Raw genomic sequence first — 19,100 nt, 5'->3', positions numbered from 1 at the left:
TACCATATTTGATACAAATTGAAAATCAGATCTAATTTTTATAACAGTTTTCGCACAGTAACATTCAGCGAATTGAAATTTTATTCATTCTTTGACTCTTTTGAAAAGATACTGATATCTACATATGTATGTCATATAGATGGATGTTTTTATAATATAAAAAAATTTTATAGTATTGAAATTTATAATTTTCATTAATATTAAATATTATTATTATTTTATTACTTCATTTGTTCCAAAATAGTATATCAAACTTAAGTCACTTGCACTGCACAGCCAGATATAAGCACACAAACCCACCCTTAAGCAGCTGTTCACGGCACACAACTCTTTAGTACACACATTTTTGTTTTTGTGTTAATGTCTTTTGTTAATCCCTTTCGCAAATTCTTACAACTAACAGGTAAAAAGAAAGTCCGATCATGTGCAAAGGTAGACAGAGCTGTGATATGCCAATATATGAAAAACATTTTTAAGGATGGCATATATAGAAATATATTTTATCGCTTATATAAATACATACATATATATGTACAATGCAACTTAGAATATATTTTTAGATTTTATATTAATTTTGTATATTATCATTTAAAATTATTATTATTATAATAATTTTAAATTAAAAATCACAAATATATAATGATATATATAAAATGTTTATATGACATAGGTAATTAATATAAACAATTTATATTCATATACTACTTCCCGTCACATATTATTAAATTATATTTGAAACAGATTACACTGTGCAATTATGTACATATATATATGAGAATATTTTCTTCATTTTATTAATTCTATTTGAAAATTGAATTGCTATATATAATGACATGCGTGATGACTGCATACGCATAGAAAAAAATACAAGAAGCTCGATTAATAATAAATTAGAGAATTCGATTAATAAATTAAATAAAGTTAATTTAAAAATAAACTAAATTTAGCCTGCCCCATCGCTAAGTACATTCGTAAGTACTTACATATGTATGTATAAAATATTGCAAACAGCTGATTGCATTCTTGCGTAGAAAATGTAAACAAAGTAAACCATAGAAGAAAATTTAAAATATTATTACTTTGAATTAATAAAGAGCTATATATAAATGTCTTCAGAAAAATTATACTCACTGTTTGAATATTCTTGAAAAAATAGATGTATATATGATGTTAGATGTATATATGCATATACAAATACATCTTCATATTTTTTAAAAAAGTTATAATTATATATATAGTAAGAATAGTTTTGTGTACAAGTTCTTCTGAATTATTTTAATTTTGATATTTTATGGAATATAATATCGGTCTCATACAAATACATATGTACATACATTTGTATATCTATGAGGTTCGCCTATAATATGGTCGTAAAGCACTAGCAGTGGTGCAACCGTAGTTGTTGTTAGAGTAAATGTTACTACAATGTTTGGTGGTAGAGACATTGTTGTGCATTATAGTAGCAACGACATTATGAAGTATCTTAATAAGCACCATTTATTCATATTTTAATCATTAATTATGTCTTATATTTTAAGTTTTCATTATTATAATATTTAACATTATTCAACATTGAACAATATTGAAGTGTATATGAGAATATATCAAAAATCACAGCAGAAAAATATTATGGGTTTATTGGTTTCAGTGTCTTTTCAAAGGAGTCAAAGAATGAATAAAATTTCAATCCGCTAAATGTTACTGTGCGAAAACTGTTATAAAAATTAGATCTGATTTTCAATTTCTCTCTAATATGGTATGGGCCCATAAAATTGTGTGAAATAATTTATAAAATTTGCAATATCTATTCAAAAGTATTTGGCAATCAGGTTCTGTCATTTGTGACGTCATTAAACTGCACTTCCCTCTGTTGGGCACAGGGCACAATAGGTATATTGTCATTATTGTGTATTGCGCAGGTACGATTTGCGGTGTTTTGTTATTTGTTTGATGTACATATACACTTGTGATTGATACAGTCGGGCAAGGATTCAGTGCAATTTGTTATCAGTGATTTTTTCGGTTGCAGGTATTTGTGTTAATATATCTTATCTTGTAATTATGAAAAATTGATGTGTGTATTGGATATATAATTAGTTAGTTTTTAATAATAATTTGAATTGAAATATCTGCTGGGAAAACAGAACGTTTTGCTGAATCCTAAATGCATCGCAAAATAAATGGGCAATTAAATTTCATATGAAAATATTTTATTTGTGATTTTTTAATGTGTTTTCACAGAGTTTAAAGGTGCAATTAGTGATTTTCTGCAACTTTATTTTAAATCTGTAAAAATTCCATAAAAATTCCATTTGTTTAAATTTTATTGAAACAAACAGAACGCAAGGGCACAAGAAAAAAACAAGAATTTCCCCAAAAAGGCGCAATTTTCCTTCTCTGCCTCTCGGCTTCTTATTCGTAGATGCGCGCAAAAATAATTTCGGTGATGCCAGAAAAGTTAACTTTGCAGAAAATAAAATTTTGCGATTGGACCATTTTTTTGTAAAACAACAGTTATATTTTGTAAAAAACACCAATATGTTTTTATTATCAATCAATTTGAAAGAATTTAGCTTTATAGTAAACGGTTTTGCTTATTGTAAATTCGAATTTGTAACACCACAAACATTTAATGTACTTCTTATGTACAATAGATCACAGCGAGCCGAAATGTCTCGAATTATAGTCACAAATAAAATAGAGTCAAATCTCTCCATTACGAAGTCGTTGGTGCCTGTAAAAATTTTGTTATAGAGAGGTTAAACAAATTTTTTTTGCTTGACCTTTTTACATTTTACTGTAAATTATATATGTATTATGTGTATATATGGAGATTATATATAATATTAAGCATTTTTTTTTTGAAAATATTTTTAATTTATGTTTATTCATATAAACATACATAACATTAAAAACATTTATTATATTATATATTGGTTTGTGTTTAGAAAAATTATTTTTATTAATTATTATATAATTTATTATTATTTATAATTTAAATTGTTATTACTTTATTTAACTTGAAAAGTCAACTTTTTCCTTGTCAAACCACACTTATTAAATAAATTCATAGACTCAACAATTTTTTCGGAGACATCGCTACGTGATCCCGCATATATACTTACTATTTGTAGCGCATTACGCGTGCCTATACACAATGGGAATTAACCAATATCATAATTTTGTTCATGATCTCGGTCTCCTTAATTTGAATCTACCTTTTAATTATAAAATTATTCTATTGAATTTTTAAGTTTTATTTATCTTCGACTCCGTAATAATTTTTACGAACGATTTGCAAGATATTTTCATTTGTAATATGGGTATGTAGTATGGTGATTGTATCTTTGTTGACATTTGTAAAATCATCCAAAGATACACCGATTATATCAATGGTGCATTTCGACCATAGTTCTTTTAGACATACGTAATCTCCTGTGAAAACATCATCCTTCGCAAACTTGGCTTAAGGTATATTGATTTCATCATTAGGAGACTGCAGCTCGGTAGAATACCTTTTACAAAAACTGGTGTTTTGAAACAGTTTATAATTATTTCAGCTTTTACTGGATCCAGTAATGAAATTTAAAATTTTCTTCAAAATTCTTCCTTGAAAGTGCTGTAATGAAGTTGTCATTTTTATCCAAGCTTTTTTATTACTTTTATAGTTTACTGGAAGTGTTGTCAGTTCTTTAAAGCAAAATAATGAGCAGTTTCAATTTCTCTGTTCCAGAGACATTGCATCGCACCATAACAGTTATTCTAGGCATAGGTCTTCTTTCACCAATTCATTTTTCCGAGATGGCAAACATTTAAAGATGTATAAATTCAAATTGCATTTTACCGTTCACTGCTTTTCAAAGCTTTTTTTATTATGATAATAGCTTCTCTTGTCGTAATTTACTTTAAGGATTAAAATTAAATATATTTTATTTAATGTTTATTACTGAATTAATGGTTTTTCTTGTTAGATATAATACATACAGTTGACATGGATGTGAATAAGGACAACTTAATTTTGAAAGCAGAACCTATTAAACGAAAAAGAGGTCGACCAAGAAACATAAAATTAGTACCATCAGAAGAAGAGAAGATTAGAAGTTCTAAAAGTGAAGATGGCCCAGTTGGCGAAATGCAGAAAAATTATACTACAAATAGTAAGAATTCTGCGCCTAGCCTAGTGAATGCTTCTGTCCAACTTGTAACAGATCATATTAAACGTAAAAGAGGTCGACCAAGGAAAATAAAAATAGTCCCATCAGAAGGAGTAAAAAGTAAACTAATCGAAAGAGATCGACCAAGAAACATAAAATTAGCATCATCAGAAGAAGAGAAGATTAGAAGTTCTGAAAATGAAGATGGCATAAATAGCGAAATGCAGGAAAACGTTACTACAAATAGTAAGAACTCTGCACCTAGCCTAGTGAATGCTTCTGTCCAAGCTACAGATACTTCTATTGAAGAAACATTTTTCCAACCGTTTAAGCAATATGTAGCTGAATTTAATGATAGACAGAAAAAAATCTTCGCATGTGAAGTACACAAAGCATTTCTTGCTGTGTTTGACGATGATAGGGATTTTGGTGGGGTAAGAACAACTGCCGCTAATACTGCAAATATGAAAGTCTTCAAAGAGAACATCCCTTTTTTGTCATTTCCATAAGTACTATTAACGTTGTATTTTTTAATTTTTAAATAAAATAAATTTTGAAATTTAATATTATAAATTAATAAATTAAATTAATTAATTATAAATTAATAAATCAATACGTTCTGTATGGTTGTGATCATTTTTGTAAATAAAATATTTGTAAATATGTTAATATATAGTCGTTTTTAATTAAAAAATTAAATGTAAAGCTTCAGAGCAAGTTTTGCCTCTGTTAATCTTACTCAGATATGAGTTTATAGTAGCAGATTTGTACAACTGCCATAACTCCATAAAAATATCTAATAAAAAGTAAAGAAGTTAGTTTCAAGAATATGTATATTTTATGGGGTCAACGATGTTTGCTTTAATATGTTATGAACTCTTGGTAAAGTTAAGATATCTAATGTATCTAACAAACCTAAACTAATGCCCTTTCGCAATCTCCGTCGACAGTTAAGCTGCCATTAAATCCCTGATGGGCATTACAGCCATATCTGTCATTATTCGAGAAGGCAGGACATCCTTTAAAGAGCTAGGTATATCAATGCCAAACTTATATGGGTTCCTTGAAACGGTAGAAAATATGACTTGCTATTTGTTTAAGATACTATGGAATCCACTTCAGCTACTCATGCGCGATTTGAATTTATATACAATAGAAATAAGTCCAGAAAAAGGCATAAAGGTCGCTTTATTGTATTTAATAAAAAAAGTCAATATATAAAAGATTTTTAATTCAAAAGAAATTAGTTTTAAGATGAAATATATTTTGAAAGGCATATATTCTGCATAAACGATAGAAATGCTTCCTGATTCCAATTTTGACAGAATATAAGTTCGTATCGTGTTACTTATAGTCTAAGAAATTAAATGATATTTAATTAAATAATACATTAATTATGGCTAATTATAAGTATAATTATAAAAATTAAATTTATTCTTAACATAAATAATTAGAATTATAATTTTTTAAATACAAGACAAAACTTTATACTAAATGGTTCATTATTCATTCTTTTAAGTATATCAAATTGCTTGATTTTAATGTCAAAACTCAGTTAATCGAAAGTGTTCCATTACAGCACCTTTTGCGAAATCTAGTTATTTTACTATATAAAGACTACACGTTCTAATGTGTGATTGACTAATTTAATATATGTTTATTAAACGAGTTCCCATTTAATTGAACATGCATAAGGTAGAATTAAGTAGAATTTTTTAGTTGTGTTGACGTAAATATTATTACATTATTATTATAGTTATTATTATATAGTTATTATTATTGAGAGAGAAAACATAGGTGTCATATACAGGCTCAAAGCCAATACTAAATCGACTATAATTTTATTTACCTTACAGTCATGTCATGATGCATTTATAATGAATATATTAACTTGTGTATACATACACAAAGTTCTTAGATTCAGTGTGCCGGACTTTCGCTCACTCTAAACCCCTTTAGTCACATGTCTTTGATCATATAAATATATATTTTTAAAACTATCCTGATACAATAACCGAACATTAACATCATTTTCTTTAAGGCTTGTTCCAGACTTATTTTGATTATTATTTACATTCATTTATAATGGTTGTAAGAAATCATAAAGGAATTATGTACTCTTGATAATCAGTCAAATCAGTTTATTTTGTCTCATTTTGACGTTATGGGTCATTCTTTACAAATCGGAACCTTTTTAGACCTCATCATGAACATCTTTCATAATATAAGAAAACCTGTGTCTCGGGAAAATATTTTGTAATTTTTTTTCTAGAAGATATGGACCCATGGGATTTTGAGAATTGGCAGCGTAGACACATTTTCAAATGGCCACATCTCAGGCTATATAAATGATAGAAATTTGAAATATATTGCGTTTTAAAGATAATTGATTAACTTTTTGGCAATGGTTTAAATAATCACGATAGTTTATATTTAAGTATTAATATTAACCGTTAAATTCCAAAAAAAAAATTTTTTCCAAATGTATCCCAAGAATTTTCATTTTTTATACAACATGAAAAATAGGTCATGTTGTGTGGTTTGTGGCACAGTCATAATCTAACCAAATATTCTAAACATCCACAGCTTATTTTACATAGCTATGGAAATAATTAAAATTGATAGTCATGCGGTTATAGCTATTATATTTTTTTCGATTTCTGCTAGAACTTTGCCATTTTCCGCAAAGTATAGTTCTATTACACTTCCTGTCCCAATATTACACCATGTGGTGAATTTCTGTAGATACAATAGATACAGTTGCTAGTAGACTTTCACCTGTCAAGCTTCTGGCTCAACAATTTTGATTGTTGACATATCTATCAAACGAGAGGCTGATTCCTGAAGAAAACTGCTTGTAAAAATTTGTGATTAATTCGTGGTCGGTTAATCGCGTAGAAATATTAAGATCAAATTGATAAAAGCAATCCATGCCAAAAACATGTGTTATACACGTTCTAGAGATAATGAGGAAAGTTTATTTAGAATTATCCGGAGAACCCATAAAGGCGGGGAATGCTCCACTGTTCTTTTTTAATATGGCAACAAAACAATGAATTTAATATAAGATTAAGATACAATTAATCCAAAATAGTACAATATTACAAACAAAAAAAAAATAATAATGCAATAAATCTGAAGTTTAAAACTTAGTGGATAATTACAAATAGCTTAAACTTTTAATCAGAAGTACTTTACAGATGAAGCAGCTAAAAAGCAATCGATAGAATTACTAGAAAATTACATATTATTATCCATCAGTGTTCGCTGTGCATATAAATGTGGGGCTACAAGTAATAGGATTAGAATTATCTGTCTACTAAATTAGAAGCTATAACTTGCGCTTGTGTACGGCTTTGTATCAGTTGGTTAAGGTGCGCTGATTCTGAGCTTCACATTTGGCAGGACCCGAGTTCGATTCCTGGTATTTGCAGTCTCAAAAATAATTATTTACGAATAATTAAATACAAGAATTATTTCCAAGACCACTGATGATTGGTATTTGGCAATACTCGAAACAGCTGTATGGTCAGCCAAAAACTCAATTAATTAAAATAATATAAAAAATAAAAATTTTTGCTGTTGTATTTCACTACTGTTCGAAAAACCTCTATATTTTATATGTTCATATTAATTTTATGCCTTTCAAAATAAAAAAAAAACCTATCAGTTAAAGAAGATTTATATGGTATATTTATCTCTATTTCATATTTATCTTTATTTATGTTTTGAGAGGCTATAAGAAATATATTAAAGTTAAGGTCAAGAGATGGTTAAATATTTAAAAGTTGGTAAATATTGATTTATCAACAATTGCGTAATCTTATAATTAAAGTAATGATATTTATTAAATTAGTTTAAACAACGTAAAATATGAGCAACGAAAAACATACGACGCTATAATATATACAATACCTATCGATTTTTCGATATCTCTAAAATATCGAAACCACTTATCAGATGAGATCTACGCAAATAAAAGATTATAAACATAAAGAAATTTTTTAATAGAAGCTAAAGAGAGAGTTGTAAATGAAAAAACGGAAGTAAAAAAGTTTTCGACTTAAGATAAAAATCAAGAGATAATTGGAAGGTATAAATTATATGCGGAAAGAAATGCAATGCAGTCATATTTATAGTACCTGAAGAGAAACATTAAACGATATGGGTTTAATAATAAAAGTCGTGGTTGGAGTCTTCGTATTGCTGACATACACTAATGGAGCAACAGTAACAGAGCAACCATGTCAAAGTGCATGTCCTAAGATTTTTGATCCAATATGTGCCATGAATGGAACTGAACAGAGCTATAAATATTTTCACAACGAATGCCTGATGAATTATGAAGTCTGCCAGTCGGGTACAGGTATAAGTGGTTTAATGTACTTAATCCAATTTTTATAATATGTAAAATAAAATTTCAGTTTGGAGCCCGACGCAAATGTCTTTTTGTCTGCCTGATGTTGAGCCTTTCATAACTCAGAAATGTTTACGTGCCTGTCTTTTCATATATGAACCGATATGTGCCACTGATGGTAGGATAAATCAAATTTTCGGTAACAGTTGCGTTTTCGAAATGGAGAATTGTTTATCAAATGGAAGTAAGTGAAGTGATATGAAGTATTTTAGTAGAAATTAATAATTATTAATTAATTATTAATTGTTAATTAATTATTAGAATAATGCATAATTTTGTTTTACAGAATGGCATGAGACAAGGGCTAATGATTGTGGCTTCGAGTAATAGAGGATTCTTTACACACCTTATTTACTGTTTATTTATACAGATAAACATATGTATTTTATTATATATATAAATAGTAATCTATTATAAGATATATTATAATATATTTTAAACAGTTTACTACTTTTACCAAAATTTTTTGGTATTCCCATTACACGAATATATTTTTATTTGAAATCTTTGATAAAATATCACAAGAACACTTTAACAATTAAATAAATTAAATAAAATTAATTATATATCACTTAAATTTAATATGTGTTTACTCAGCATCCATGGGTTTACCTTTGGTTTCAGGCAAGAGTATACTTAAATAGATAAGACAAACAAAACTGACTGCAGCACAGGACCACATAACAATGGAAATGCCCCAAATATTCATTAAAACCGGAAATGCTTTGAGTGCAATAAATACTAACACACTAAGTACAGCCATGCAAAAGGAAGTAGCAATCGAACGTATCTGTAAAAAGTTTTTAAAATTATATTATAGTAAATTAGAATTTCTTAAGCTATTACCTTAAGAGGCATTAACTCTACTAACATGACAAAAGTCATTGTCACAACTCCAATATTCGCTATAAATATAACGAAACCCATTACTGCAACTGGTATCCAATCATTATCTATCGGTTTAAAATATGTGAATAGTCCAAATATAGTTAAGCCAATAGACATGCCGCCTGTTGATATCAGCAGAAGTACCTTACGACCGCAACGATCCACAAAGAGTATTGCCGCATAAACACCAAATATTTGCACTACACCCATAATTATAGTTGATGTATTCGGGGACAAATTTGTACCAGATGCAGCGAAAATGTGTGTCATATAATTTATAAATGCAAAGGAACCACTTCCTTGAGTTGCAATCAATAAGACCGCCGCGGTGCAAAAAGATTTTAGAGCAGATTTTGTAACTAAGTATAGGAAGTTAAGGAATAAAATGAGGGAAATTTATATTATTATGAAGTACTTACTGAAATCCTTAAAAGTTAATTTTGTATCTGATTTTTTGTTAATCACTATGGTTTTCAAATCATTGAATTCATTTAACTGCTTTTGGCATTCTACATTGGTCTCATCCCTCTTACCATAATGTTTATAGAAATTAAACGATTTCTCTGCCGCTATATAATTAGATTTTCTTAGTAAATGCTGTGGAGTTTCAGGAAAAAATATTGCTGTCACTAGATAAACCAATGGTAAAAAAATTACTATGAACGGAATTAGATGATATGCTAGATGGGTTGATAAGATAAATCCAAGTAATACACCGAAATTAAGCGATAACATTAACATAGAAGCTAATGTACCTCGAATGCTAGAAGTAAAAAATAATTTTTAAAGTGACATTTTTAATTATATTATTATTACATTCTTTTATTGTTTATTTCTGTAAATTGCTATATGCTTAAGAAAAACCAAATTTTCATATCAATAACAAATGAGTCAAAATGTCCGATCACAACGATGTTCGAGCAGTTAAAATATGATCGATACAAACACAAATCAGGGGCGTAGACAGAATTGTATTGAAGCATATAAATTAAGACCCGCAGCCTCTTGCATCTGGCCCCTGCGCTTCATTAAGGGCAGAATCATGCGATATTATTGGAACGCATGATTGTTGCCAAACGGGACATCAACTTGTTTTTCTGGAAAAGTTCCGTTTGGATTTGGTAGCTCTCAAATTCACAAAAATGTGCTCGATTACTTTTACTTTCGCTATCGTGCTAAGAACACACAATTTTTAACACATCAAATTTTATTATTAACTTATATATCATTGAAGTAATACAGTGACATCCACTGGCAGTAGTCAATTTAGCTAAAGCAACGAATTGAAAAAGAGAAGCTGGATAGTTTAATTCATCAGAGCAATAAGAGACCACATATATATCTGTAGCGACTCGGCCAAAATTAACGGATCAGTTGGTAAATGTTTAAGTACGCCCCCAGAATAACTTTTGTTCCGATTCATGCAAGAAGTCTTGTTGGTATAAAACTGATCCCAAAAATGGACTGATCCCAAAAAATCTTACAATAAAGATATAATGATTCTAGCCGAAAAAAGGCCTAAGATGGTCGAGAAAAGCAACTAAACTGAATATATGGTTAAAAAACTGCTTGAATTAAATTGTTTTTGAAGCTGGAGAAGTATGGTAAAATATTTGAAATTATAATAAATATTATAAACCATGTAGATTTAATATCATATACATATATATTGTTAGTGAAGTTCACATTGGTTTTTAAAATTTGTAAGAAATTTTCTAGTTATTGCCTCCATTAATAAATAATTAATACGTTTATTAATGGGTACTTATTTTTTTTTCACTGGAGTTTACCACCTTTAAGTAATATGTTATGTGATCAGAAACTCATATTATTAAAACTCATAAGTATCATGTTATGTATTACTTGAATAAAAGACAAGCTCCTAAACAATATATAAAATGACTGTAAATGATGAAAAATAAATGTGATCTTCTACAATGAAAAGATTCCGTACTATAAATTATACAAATTTTGAATGACCTCAAAACTGTCTGAAATTATTGCAAACCTCAAAGAAACCTCAAAGAGTGATCCAGGAACAAAGATCTATTTCTGAACTTTCGCAAAAAGGCATTGAAATAGCATTGAAATTATTGTATTATAGTTAATGGAGAATAATGTTTTATTGCCATGTCCTGATGACCAACTGATTGTCTGTTGTTTGTGTGTGGCCAGAACGATTTGATACGAACTATGGGAACCTCAGAAGTTGGTTGATTTTAATTCCACAAAATTAAATAATGTTTCATTTTCTTCTGTCTGTAAGGCATGCCTGTCGTAAGAGGTGACTTAAATCGAGTACGTACCATTCGATATTATTTGGAATAGAAATGGAAGTGTGTTGCACTCGTTCAGAGGTATAAATCTAGTACTACGGAGTCAGAGCTAACAGCTTAGGTTGATCTGATCAATTGAGGTTGACCCATTTAATGGGAGTATCATGCTGGCTGTGGTTGGAACGTAAATATCCAGGTAGATACAGGTAGAATGGTTTAAACCGGGTGCTGGGTAAATATGTACTTATATATATATAAGTATATATTAAATATAATAATCAATTTAAATTATTAAGAAGTAGTTTATCGATATATATTATTTTAATAAATAATAATTAGTGATAATTAATTAATTATGTTGATAATTCCTGACTTTAACCAGATTATTGCAACAAACGGACGTCATTTGTGGATTTTTTTACATAAATATGTTTACGATTTGATATGATATATAGTACAAACACATATTATTTAAAAATTAGTAGAAAGTTTTGCTTTCTTTCTATATCTCTTAAATATTTTTAATTAGTACTGCAGCTGTTCCATTATTATTTAAAATAACATTTCAATTTTGTCATGCATGCTTACGTACAAAACACGAGTATATAATATAATACGTATATACCATGTGTTATATATAAATATTATGAATAAAAAATATTGTGCACAACTATACATAAATGATGAATTATATTACTAAATGACACATATTATATGATTAGTAAACTGCATCTACGATAATCACACAAAAGTCACATATTTTCACGTATTTCTTCATATGGTTGGAGATTTTTTTGCATTAGTTTTGTAGGCACATCTTTGATATACGAGTATATATATTTCTGTGCTATTAATATATATTTTGAGTAGCGAAAATTTGAAGGCAATTGAATATAAAAATTCATGGCATAATTCACCGGGGAAAAGGAAGTTATGAGTGAAGTACGTAATATGGATTTATCGGAGCTATTAAATAACGTCATCACTTAAATAACCAGCTCGGTTAAAAACTTGTACTAAAGAGAAACGTGAGGCCAACTATATATTATAATTATAAGAAGAGACAATAGTACCGAAGATCTTCCAAGCTAACCTGAACAAGTTAAATTTCCATCTTTGCATTTTGATTTTTTCGAGAGTGAAGAAATGTGGTATAAATTAATAATATATAATAAAATGTAATTATATTGTTAGAATGTTATTGAAACTGCTTTTAACAGGATGCAACCCTAAGTATTGTAAAAGAATTCATCTATATAGAGGCTTGACTTGTATGTTGCTATAAACTTTTCACGTGTTGTTTATATTTTATGGGTTTGAACTAATAGATTTGAAATTATTCCATCTGAAGTAAAAATCTTTCCAAATTTCGATACAAGTCTGTCTAATAGACGCTTTCTCCAAAAAAACGCCCTCCACCGCGTTTTTATACATATTTTGTATTGCATGAATTATTTAGAATTTCTACATTAGTTATAGGCATTTAGTGTTGATTTATAAATGAAGTACTTAAATACTTATTATCACACTAAGCACTGTTGCATTGGATTAACGTAACATAGTTGCCAGATAGACTGTACTTGAGATACATGCTCTAACAAAACTAAATATATTAATTTCTTTATATATATACATACAAAGATCTGTTTAACTGAGTTTATGAAGTACTGTCAAAATTTTACCAATTAGATTAAATTAAAATTTAGTGATTTTATAATGTATAATTCAAAGCCGAAAAATTTTAGATATCGAATATGACTATTTAGACTTCGAAAAGACAGTAACTAACTTCTTTAGTTAAAATGACACTTCTTAATAGCTAGTCGAATAATTGACCTATTATTTTGAAATACATACCAGTTAATAAATTTTCTCAGATGTATAGCTTATATGGATCTATTGTCCATAGAATCTAAAATAAATTCTTTTACTTTTGGTGAATTCTTTTAATCTCACTCATACTCTGTATCAATATATAGATATTTTAATTGACTTTCATTATTGTTTACCTGGGGTCAGCAATTTCACTTATAAATATTGGTAGGACGACATAAGCTGAGCCACCTGTAAATCCACCCAGAAAACGTGCCACGTAAAGATATTCCACACTCTTAGCAAAGTAAATAAAAATCCAAAGAAACTGCAATTTGCATAAAAAAAAAATAATTAATTTTAAAACTATTTAGTTTAATTAAAAAAAAAATTTATGAAAATATATATCTCAAAAGTAAATGGAAGGTAGAAAATAGAAGGGACGAATATAAATGGGATACAGGCTCTCAGGAAGCGGAACAGAACGACCATGATTGATCGTTTGTATTACTTATCGATACTACATGAAGAAAACACAATCCGATTTTGCAATGAATGTCAACATTTATGCTATTGAGCGCATTTTAATTTCAGATGAGGGTAGGAACTTCAGAGAACTTTAGAGAATAAGACCTTTGACAAAAGGTCTTATCCGCAGTGACGTCATTTTATTCTTCATATACACACAATAACGTGTCAACAACGCCAATATCATTGTATTGAAGAGAGGCACCCTAACGTAGTTAAACGGATGTATCAGTTTTTTTGACCTAACGATAAGCTAAAGTGTTGCGCCAGTAGCGAAAGGTAAGACAAATTAATACTTGAGATGTCCATGAAATTTTGTTTTAGTAAATTATTAAATATTCAAATATTTTTCACAGAACTTAACACTTTATCTTTGTACATAATTTTAGATTATTTGTCGACTCAGCAGTACATAGCTGGCAATAGCTTAGATATCAGTTTATATCGAGAATTTGAGGATTATCCGCATTAACACGTTCTTTTGTAAAACTCTACAAAATAATTCCAGTTATGAAAAATGGGATGAGGGTCCAATTCATATTAAGAAAATCATGAAAGTTTATATCCGCGGATTTCTCGTAAAACAGTACCAAAATGGTGTATGTTTTGTAGTCTAGATGTAGTCTATCTATAGATAATCATGTGTTTATAGCAATGAGAATCAATGGTTTGTGTCATAGTTCAATCATTTTCGATGAAATATGGGTCCATCACAACTCCAAAACAAATATCACAATATATTGTGGCTTTTTATGAATGCATTGCTCTTTCGACAATTGCTTGTAAATTTTCACTACTTCACTGCCCGAGGTGATAATTTTGTAAGTTAGCATTTCCAGTAATTAAAAAATTAGTCTCAACTATAAAGAAAATTCGTTACGAAGTGTATCTACTATATGATCACCATTTTAAATATTAATTCTCATAATTTTATTTATGAGATTTTATTTATTTAATGAAACACCATGAACTAAATATACAATGTCTTAGACGATAGTTAAGCTTGATATACGTCTATTAAATGGTCCATGAAAATCGAATCCACAAAATTGATATTTTTTTACAACATACTTACTATGTGTGGTACTGCAATCATATAAATACAAATTTTGCGTCCAACTTTATCTATTATTGCACCAAATATTAAATTGCCCAATAGGCCGCCTGGTCCAATAAGTGAACCCATCCATGATGCTTCTTCAATGTTGATATCAAAATCCAGTGGCGAATCATTGGACTGCAGCTTTACCAGTGTCGGCGAAAGCCAACCTACACCCACGCCATGCGAGAAAGTTATAATGTTCACTATAAAAATGATAAAGTTCCATTAGAAATAATCAAGGACCCTGTGATATATATATGATTTTTCTTATTGGCAGTTTCAATAGAGTCACCTGCTATTGTTACAAGGAGTTGAATTTGGAATTTTCTGTTTAAAATTGTGTTGCTGTTGCCGATAGCTGTCCATAAGTTGAATTTTTGAACCATTATAATGTCTGTTAAATTAACTATTGTATGTAAAATTAAATATTTATATTTTTTCACTTCATTTACTATAATTACTTCATCAAAATGTTTAAATTAATTTTAGTGGCTAAATAACTTCTCATGCCTCTGGCGGCATGCGGGAAACTAAAGCGAAGAAAATTATTGCAGTAATGATTTAATGCAAAATTTAAAAAATTATATATAAAACAAAAACTGAAAATGAAATGAAAATATAACAGAAATATAAATTATTTGTTAAATAATTTTATATAAAAGAGCAACAAAAAGAGCTCGGCTTGCATTCTCAGTTTAATATAATTTGTAATTTCTATACAAAATTAATTTTTTTTGTTTTAATTCCGATATTGTTTCGAAATTTTTGTTCACACCAAACATTTTCACGATAACACAACTTGCAATTCTATATAAATCAAATTTCATGCTATATACATATATATATATATTTACATATTTACATTTATGGATATATAAGTTACGAGTACGTTGTTTTTTTTCAAATCATTTTGTTTCATTTAACTTAACATTTTTACATAAATATTTTCTAGAATTTTTCTTTTAATTTAGTGTGTAAATAAAATATAGAAATACAGACAACTCCCGATAAATTGTATTAAAATTCTCATAATTAAATAGTTTTCAAAAGACAAAGTTACATAAATTCATATGATTTTGTTTAAATATTTTAGTTGGTTGATTGGTTGTAGTGACTGATCAGCAGATATATTTCCGTTTCTTACAATTAGTGAGCATATAGGTTAACTAAATCCAACCTATTGAGTTTAGCATTTCAATAGATCTTAACATATATTCTTGTTGATGATAGAGTGTCAAGCAAGTACACTATACTACAAATCTATTTCAACTATTAACCAAAGATACAAAAATCTGTCTTCTATGACAAAAATTTTTATATACCAAATGTTGTTTATATCTTTTATAAAAATGCAACTCCTAATGTAGTTTCTGCTCAAAAAGTACTCAGATTTTGTAAATAAAACACACAAATTTAAATTTTATTCCAAATTTATTTTATCTCCTTTAAAATATGCTCCTTCTGAAGCGATACACATATGCCAAGGCTTAACCCAATCTTCCATACACTTTTCGTAGGCCCGTGCAGGTATGGCTTTTAGTTCCTTCAACGAATTCTCTTTTACCGATTCAATTGACTCAAAACGCTTACCACGAAGGGGCAATTTGAGTTTCGAGAACAGGAAAAAGTCGCACGAATCCAGATCTGGCGAAAATGGAGCCTGAGCGATGACATTGGTTCCGTGTTTAATCAAAAAATCGCGTACAACAAGAATTTTCAATAGTAAAAATCGCTAAATGCAATTGAGGTAGTTTCACATTACCAGCTGCTGTAAACAAACTAATTGACAGATGACGCTCAAATTTGTACCATATGTCAAGAAAGGCTGTACCAACATAAGAAAAAAAATTTTTGAAAAAGATCTATTACTTAAGGAGTAGTTAACAAACAACAAATACTTTTTGAGCAAAAGGTAACCAATCGAATAGTAAGAGCAATGGCAGAGATCTTAGAGGAATTGTGCTTAATTTTCCACGTGAAGTAAAACCAAAAAAGGGCCCTCTGATAGGAGATAAATTATTGTAATTGAAAGAACTCATAAAAATTATATAGTCGTCAGCAAAGCAGATTAGATTGACATTAACCGAATGAGAGCTTGGAAGAATTACGTGTAATTTTTCAAGTGGACTCCACTTTGTTAAACGTATATAAAAACAAATATATGTATAAATGTATGTATAATCATTTAATTAATTAATGTTTTTAATATTTATTTAGTATTTTTATTATATTTTGAAAGAAAGTATTATTATGTTGAGGCTAGTTGAGTCAGTGCACCTGAGCACTTTTTCTCTTTATTAACTGCGAGATTCTTCAAAACCCCTCTTTGCCCCTTGACTAGATTATTGTTTATCACTTCATCAGACTAAGCAATAATTGATCTCAGATCTGCACACCTCCCCGAGGATCCTGTAACCATTCTGAGATTTGATAACGCAGTGTTGGTAAGTCTGTCAGATTTCGCAAATAATTTCAGGGCTCTATCCTTTATTTATTGTGTATTGTTTATAGTGTTTGAATTTATATTAAAACAAATATATGTATAAATGTAGATATAATAATTATTTAATTTTTTAATATTTTTATTATATTATTGAAGTAATAAGTATCGCGCCGAGAATCAAAATAATTCAATTGTTAACGATTTCTTATATTCTTTCCACAAATAGTGCGATAGTAATATATATAAAACCCTATAAACTGAAATCTTCATCCAACTGGATACGAGTATAACAGTTAACATAACAATGACTGTGAGTTTTTCTGGCTATAATATATATGCTAGCCCTATGCAAAACATGTTTTCTAAACGAAATTCAACACCCAGAGGTTTTGTAAAATTATTTTCAATATTCACCAAGATACGAGATATAAAAAAAAATGACCAGCTAAACAAAATTCAATTAAAAATCTCAAAAATACCTCGTCTAAATGACTTAAAGATCGTATCAGCCTAAATGAACTAGGAAATGATAATAATATCAAAGGATCTTTTAAAAAAAATATATATTTTTTTTTGAAATCTTATATATCTCAAAATTTTATGTATGTTATATATTTATTCGTTTTATATATTAATATTTTTTTATATTGGGAAAATTTTTAATTACTCTTTGTGACAAACTGTGCACTCCATAGTCTTTCAGTCCCTTAAGTGGTCTATTTATAGCTTTGTCAAAAAAGAAATACATTATATATAATTAACAATCGAATATTTGTTTTATTTTTTTAACCAAAAAGCCATAAGAGTACTGATTTATCTCACATACTCACGAATTATATATTAGGCGGTATAAAAAGTATTCACCGTTTTCTTTATTCAGATTTAATTGTGATATAATTTATAAGGGTTTGTAGTATTAATGACCTTCATGATTCAATCAGTGTAGAACTTCTGTAGTTTATCGACAAAAAAACTTGGTCAAGTGATTGGTCAAGCGGCTCACGGGTCGAAAAATAAATGGTAGTCAGATAGTGCAAGGTCTGAGCTTTACGCTGACTGCATTAAAACTGCACAACAAAGCTTCGACTCAACAAAGTTGTACGTAGGGCTTGGTATTCTCATAATAAAACACAACAAAATCGATAATTAAATTTAATAATAATTATAATATAACAATTATATCTTTATATTGCACTCTAAAGCAATTTATTGTTAAAATGTTTCAATTTGTGACTTGTAAGATAAGTATTGTATTCCCTTAATAAATTTAGTATGTTAGAGGTGTACTCAAATATTATCAATTTTTTTTAATAAATAGTGGAGTCGAATTTATTTTACCGAGTGTTATTTGTTCACTTAATATAAGACCACGTCCAAACTATAAGACCAGATTAAAGACAATCGAGAATTTTAAAGAATCAACCTTCACTGCCAGCATGTCATCAGAACCAAAGAAACAATTTCCCGTTCATTTCGATTT

The 19,100-nt window shown here is 28.6% G+C and overlaps 3 protein-coding genes across 4 annotated transcripts; 2 read left to right on the top strand and 1 right to left on the bottom strand.

Annotated features, from left to right (window-relative positions):
- The first annotated feature begins 1,925 nt into the window (after positions 1–1,925).
- On the top strand, positions 1,926–4,680 carry LOC119689611. Its single transcript, XM_038104476.1, has 2 exons — positions 1,926–2,029; positions 3,972–4,680. The coding sequence occupies exon 2, from the start codon at positions 3,992–3,994 to the stop codon at positions 4,661–4,663; it is 672 nt and encodes a 223-aa protein (XP_037960404.1). The 5' UTR covers positions 1,926–2,029; positions 3,972–3,991; the 3' UTR covers positions 4,664–4,680.
- Positions 4,681–8,138: 3,458 nt separating this feature from the next.
- Positions 8,139–8,972, top strand: LOC119662388 (four-domain proteases inhibitor-like). The gene is made up of 3 exons (XM_038071993.1): positions 8,139–8,520; positions 8,579–8,755; positions 8,858–8,972. The coding sequence occupies exons 1-3, from the start codon at positions 8,319–8,321 to the stop codon at positions 8,896–8,898; spliced, it is 420 nt and encodes a 139-aa protein (XP_037927921.1). The 5' UTR covers positions 8,139–8,318; the 3' UTR covers positions 8,899–8,972.
- An 86-nt stretch (positions 8,973–9,058) lies between these two features.
- Positions 9,059–15,730, bottom strand: LOC119662045 (facilitated trehalose transporter Tret1). 2 transcript variants are annotated; one of them, XM_038071587.1, is made up of 7 exons: positions 15,639–15,730; positions 15,470–15,583; positions 15,151–15,380; positions 13,745–13,875; positions 9,879–10,222; positions 9,418–9,818; positions 9,059–9,361 (listed from the first exon to the last, which is right to left on the bottom strand). In XM_038071587.1, exons 2-7 carry the CDS (start codon positions 15,561–15,563, stop codon positions 9,161–9,163), a joined length of 1,401 nt encoding a protein of 466 aa, XP_037927515.1. In that variant the 5' UTR covers positions 15,564–15,583; positions 15,639–15,730; the 3' UTR covers positions 9,059–9,160. The 2 variants fall into 2 exon arrangements, with proteins under 2 accessions (XP_037927515.1, XP_037927514.1); XM_038071586.1 differs by having other exon boundaries at positions 15,470–15,727.
- Between the last annotated feature and the right edge of the window lie 3,370 nt (positions 15,731–19,100).

This window comes from Teleopsis dalmanni, chromosome X (genome assembly GCF_002237135.1).
Source record: "Teleopsis dalmanni isolate 2A chromosome X, ASM223713v2, whole genome shotgun sequence".
NCBI lineage: Eukaryota > Metazoa > Arthropoda > Insecta > Diptera > Diopsidae > Teleopsis > Teleopsis dalmanni.
This window is presented reverse-complemented; position numbering and strand designations above follow the sequence as displayed.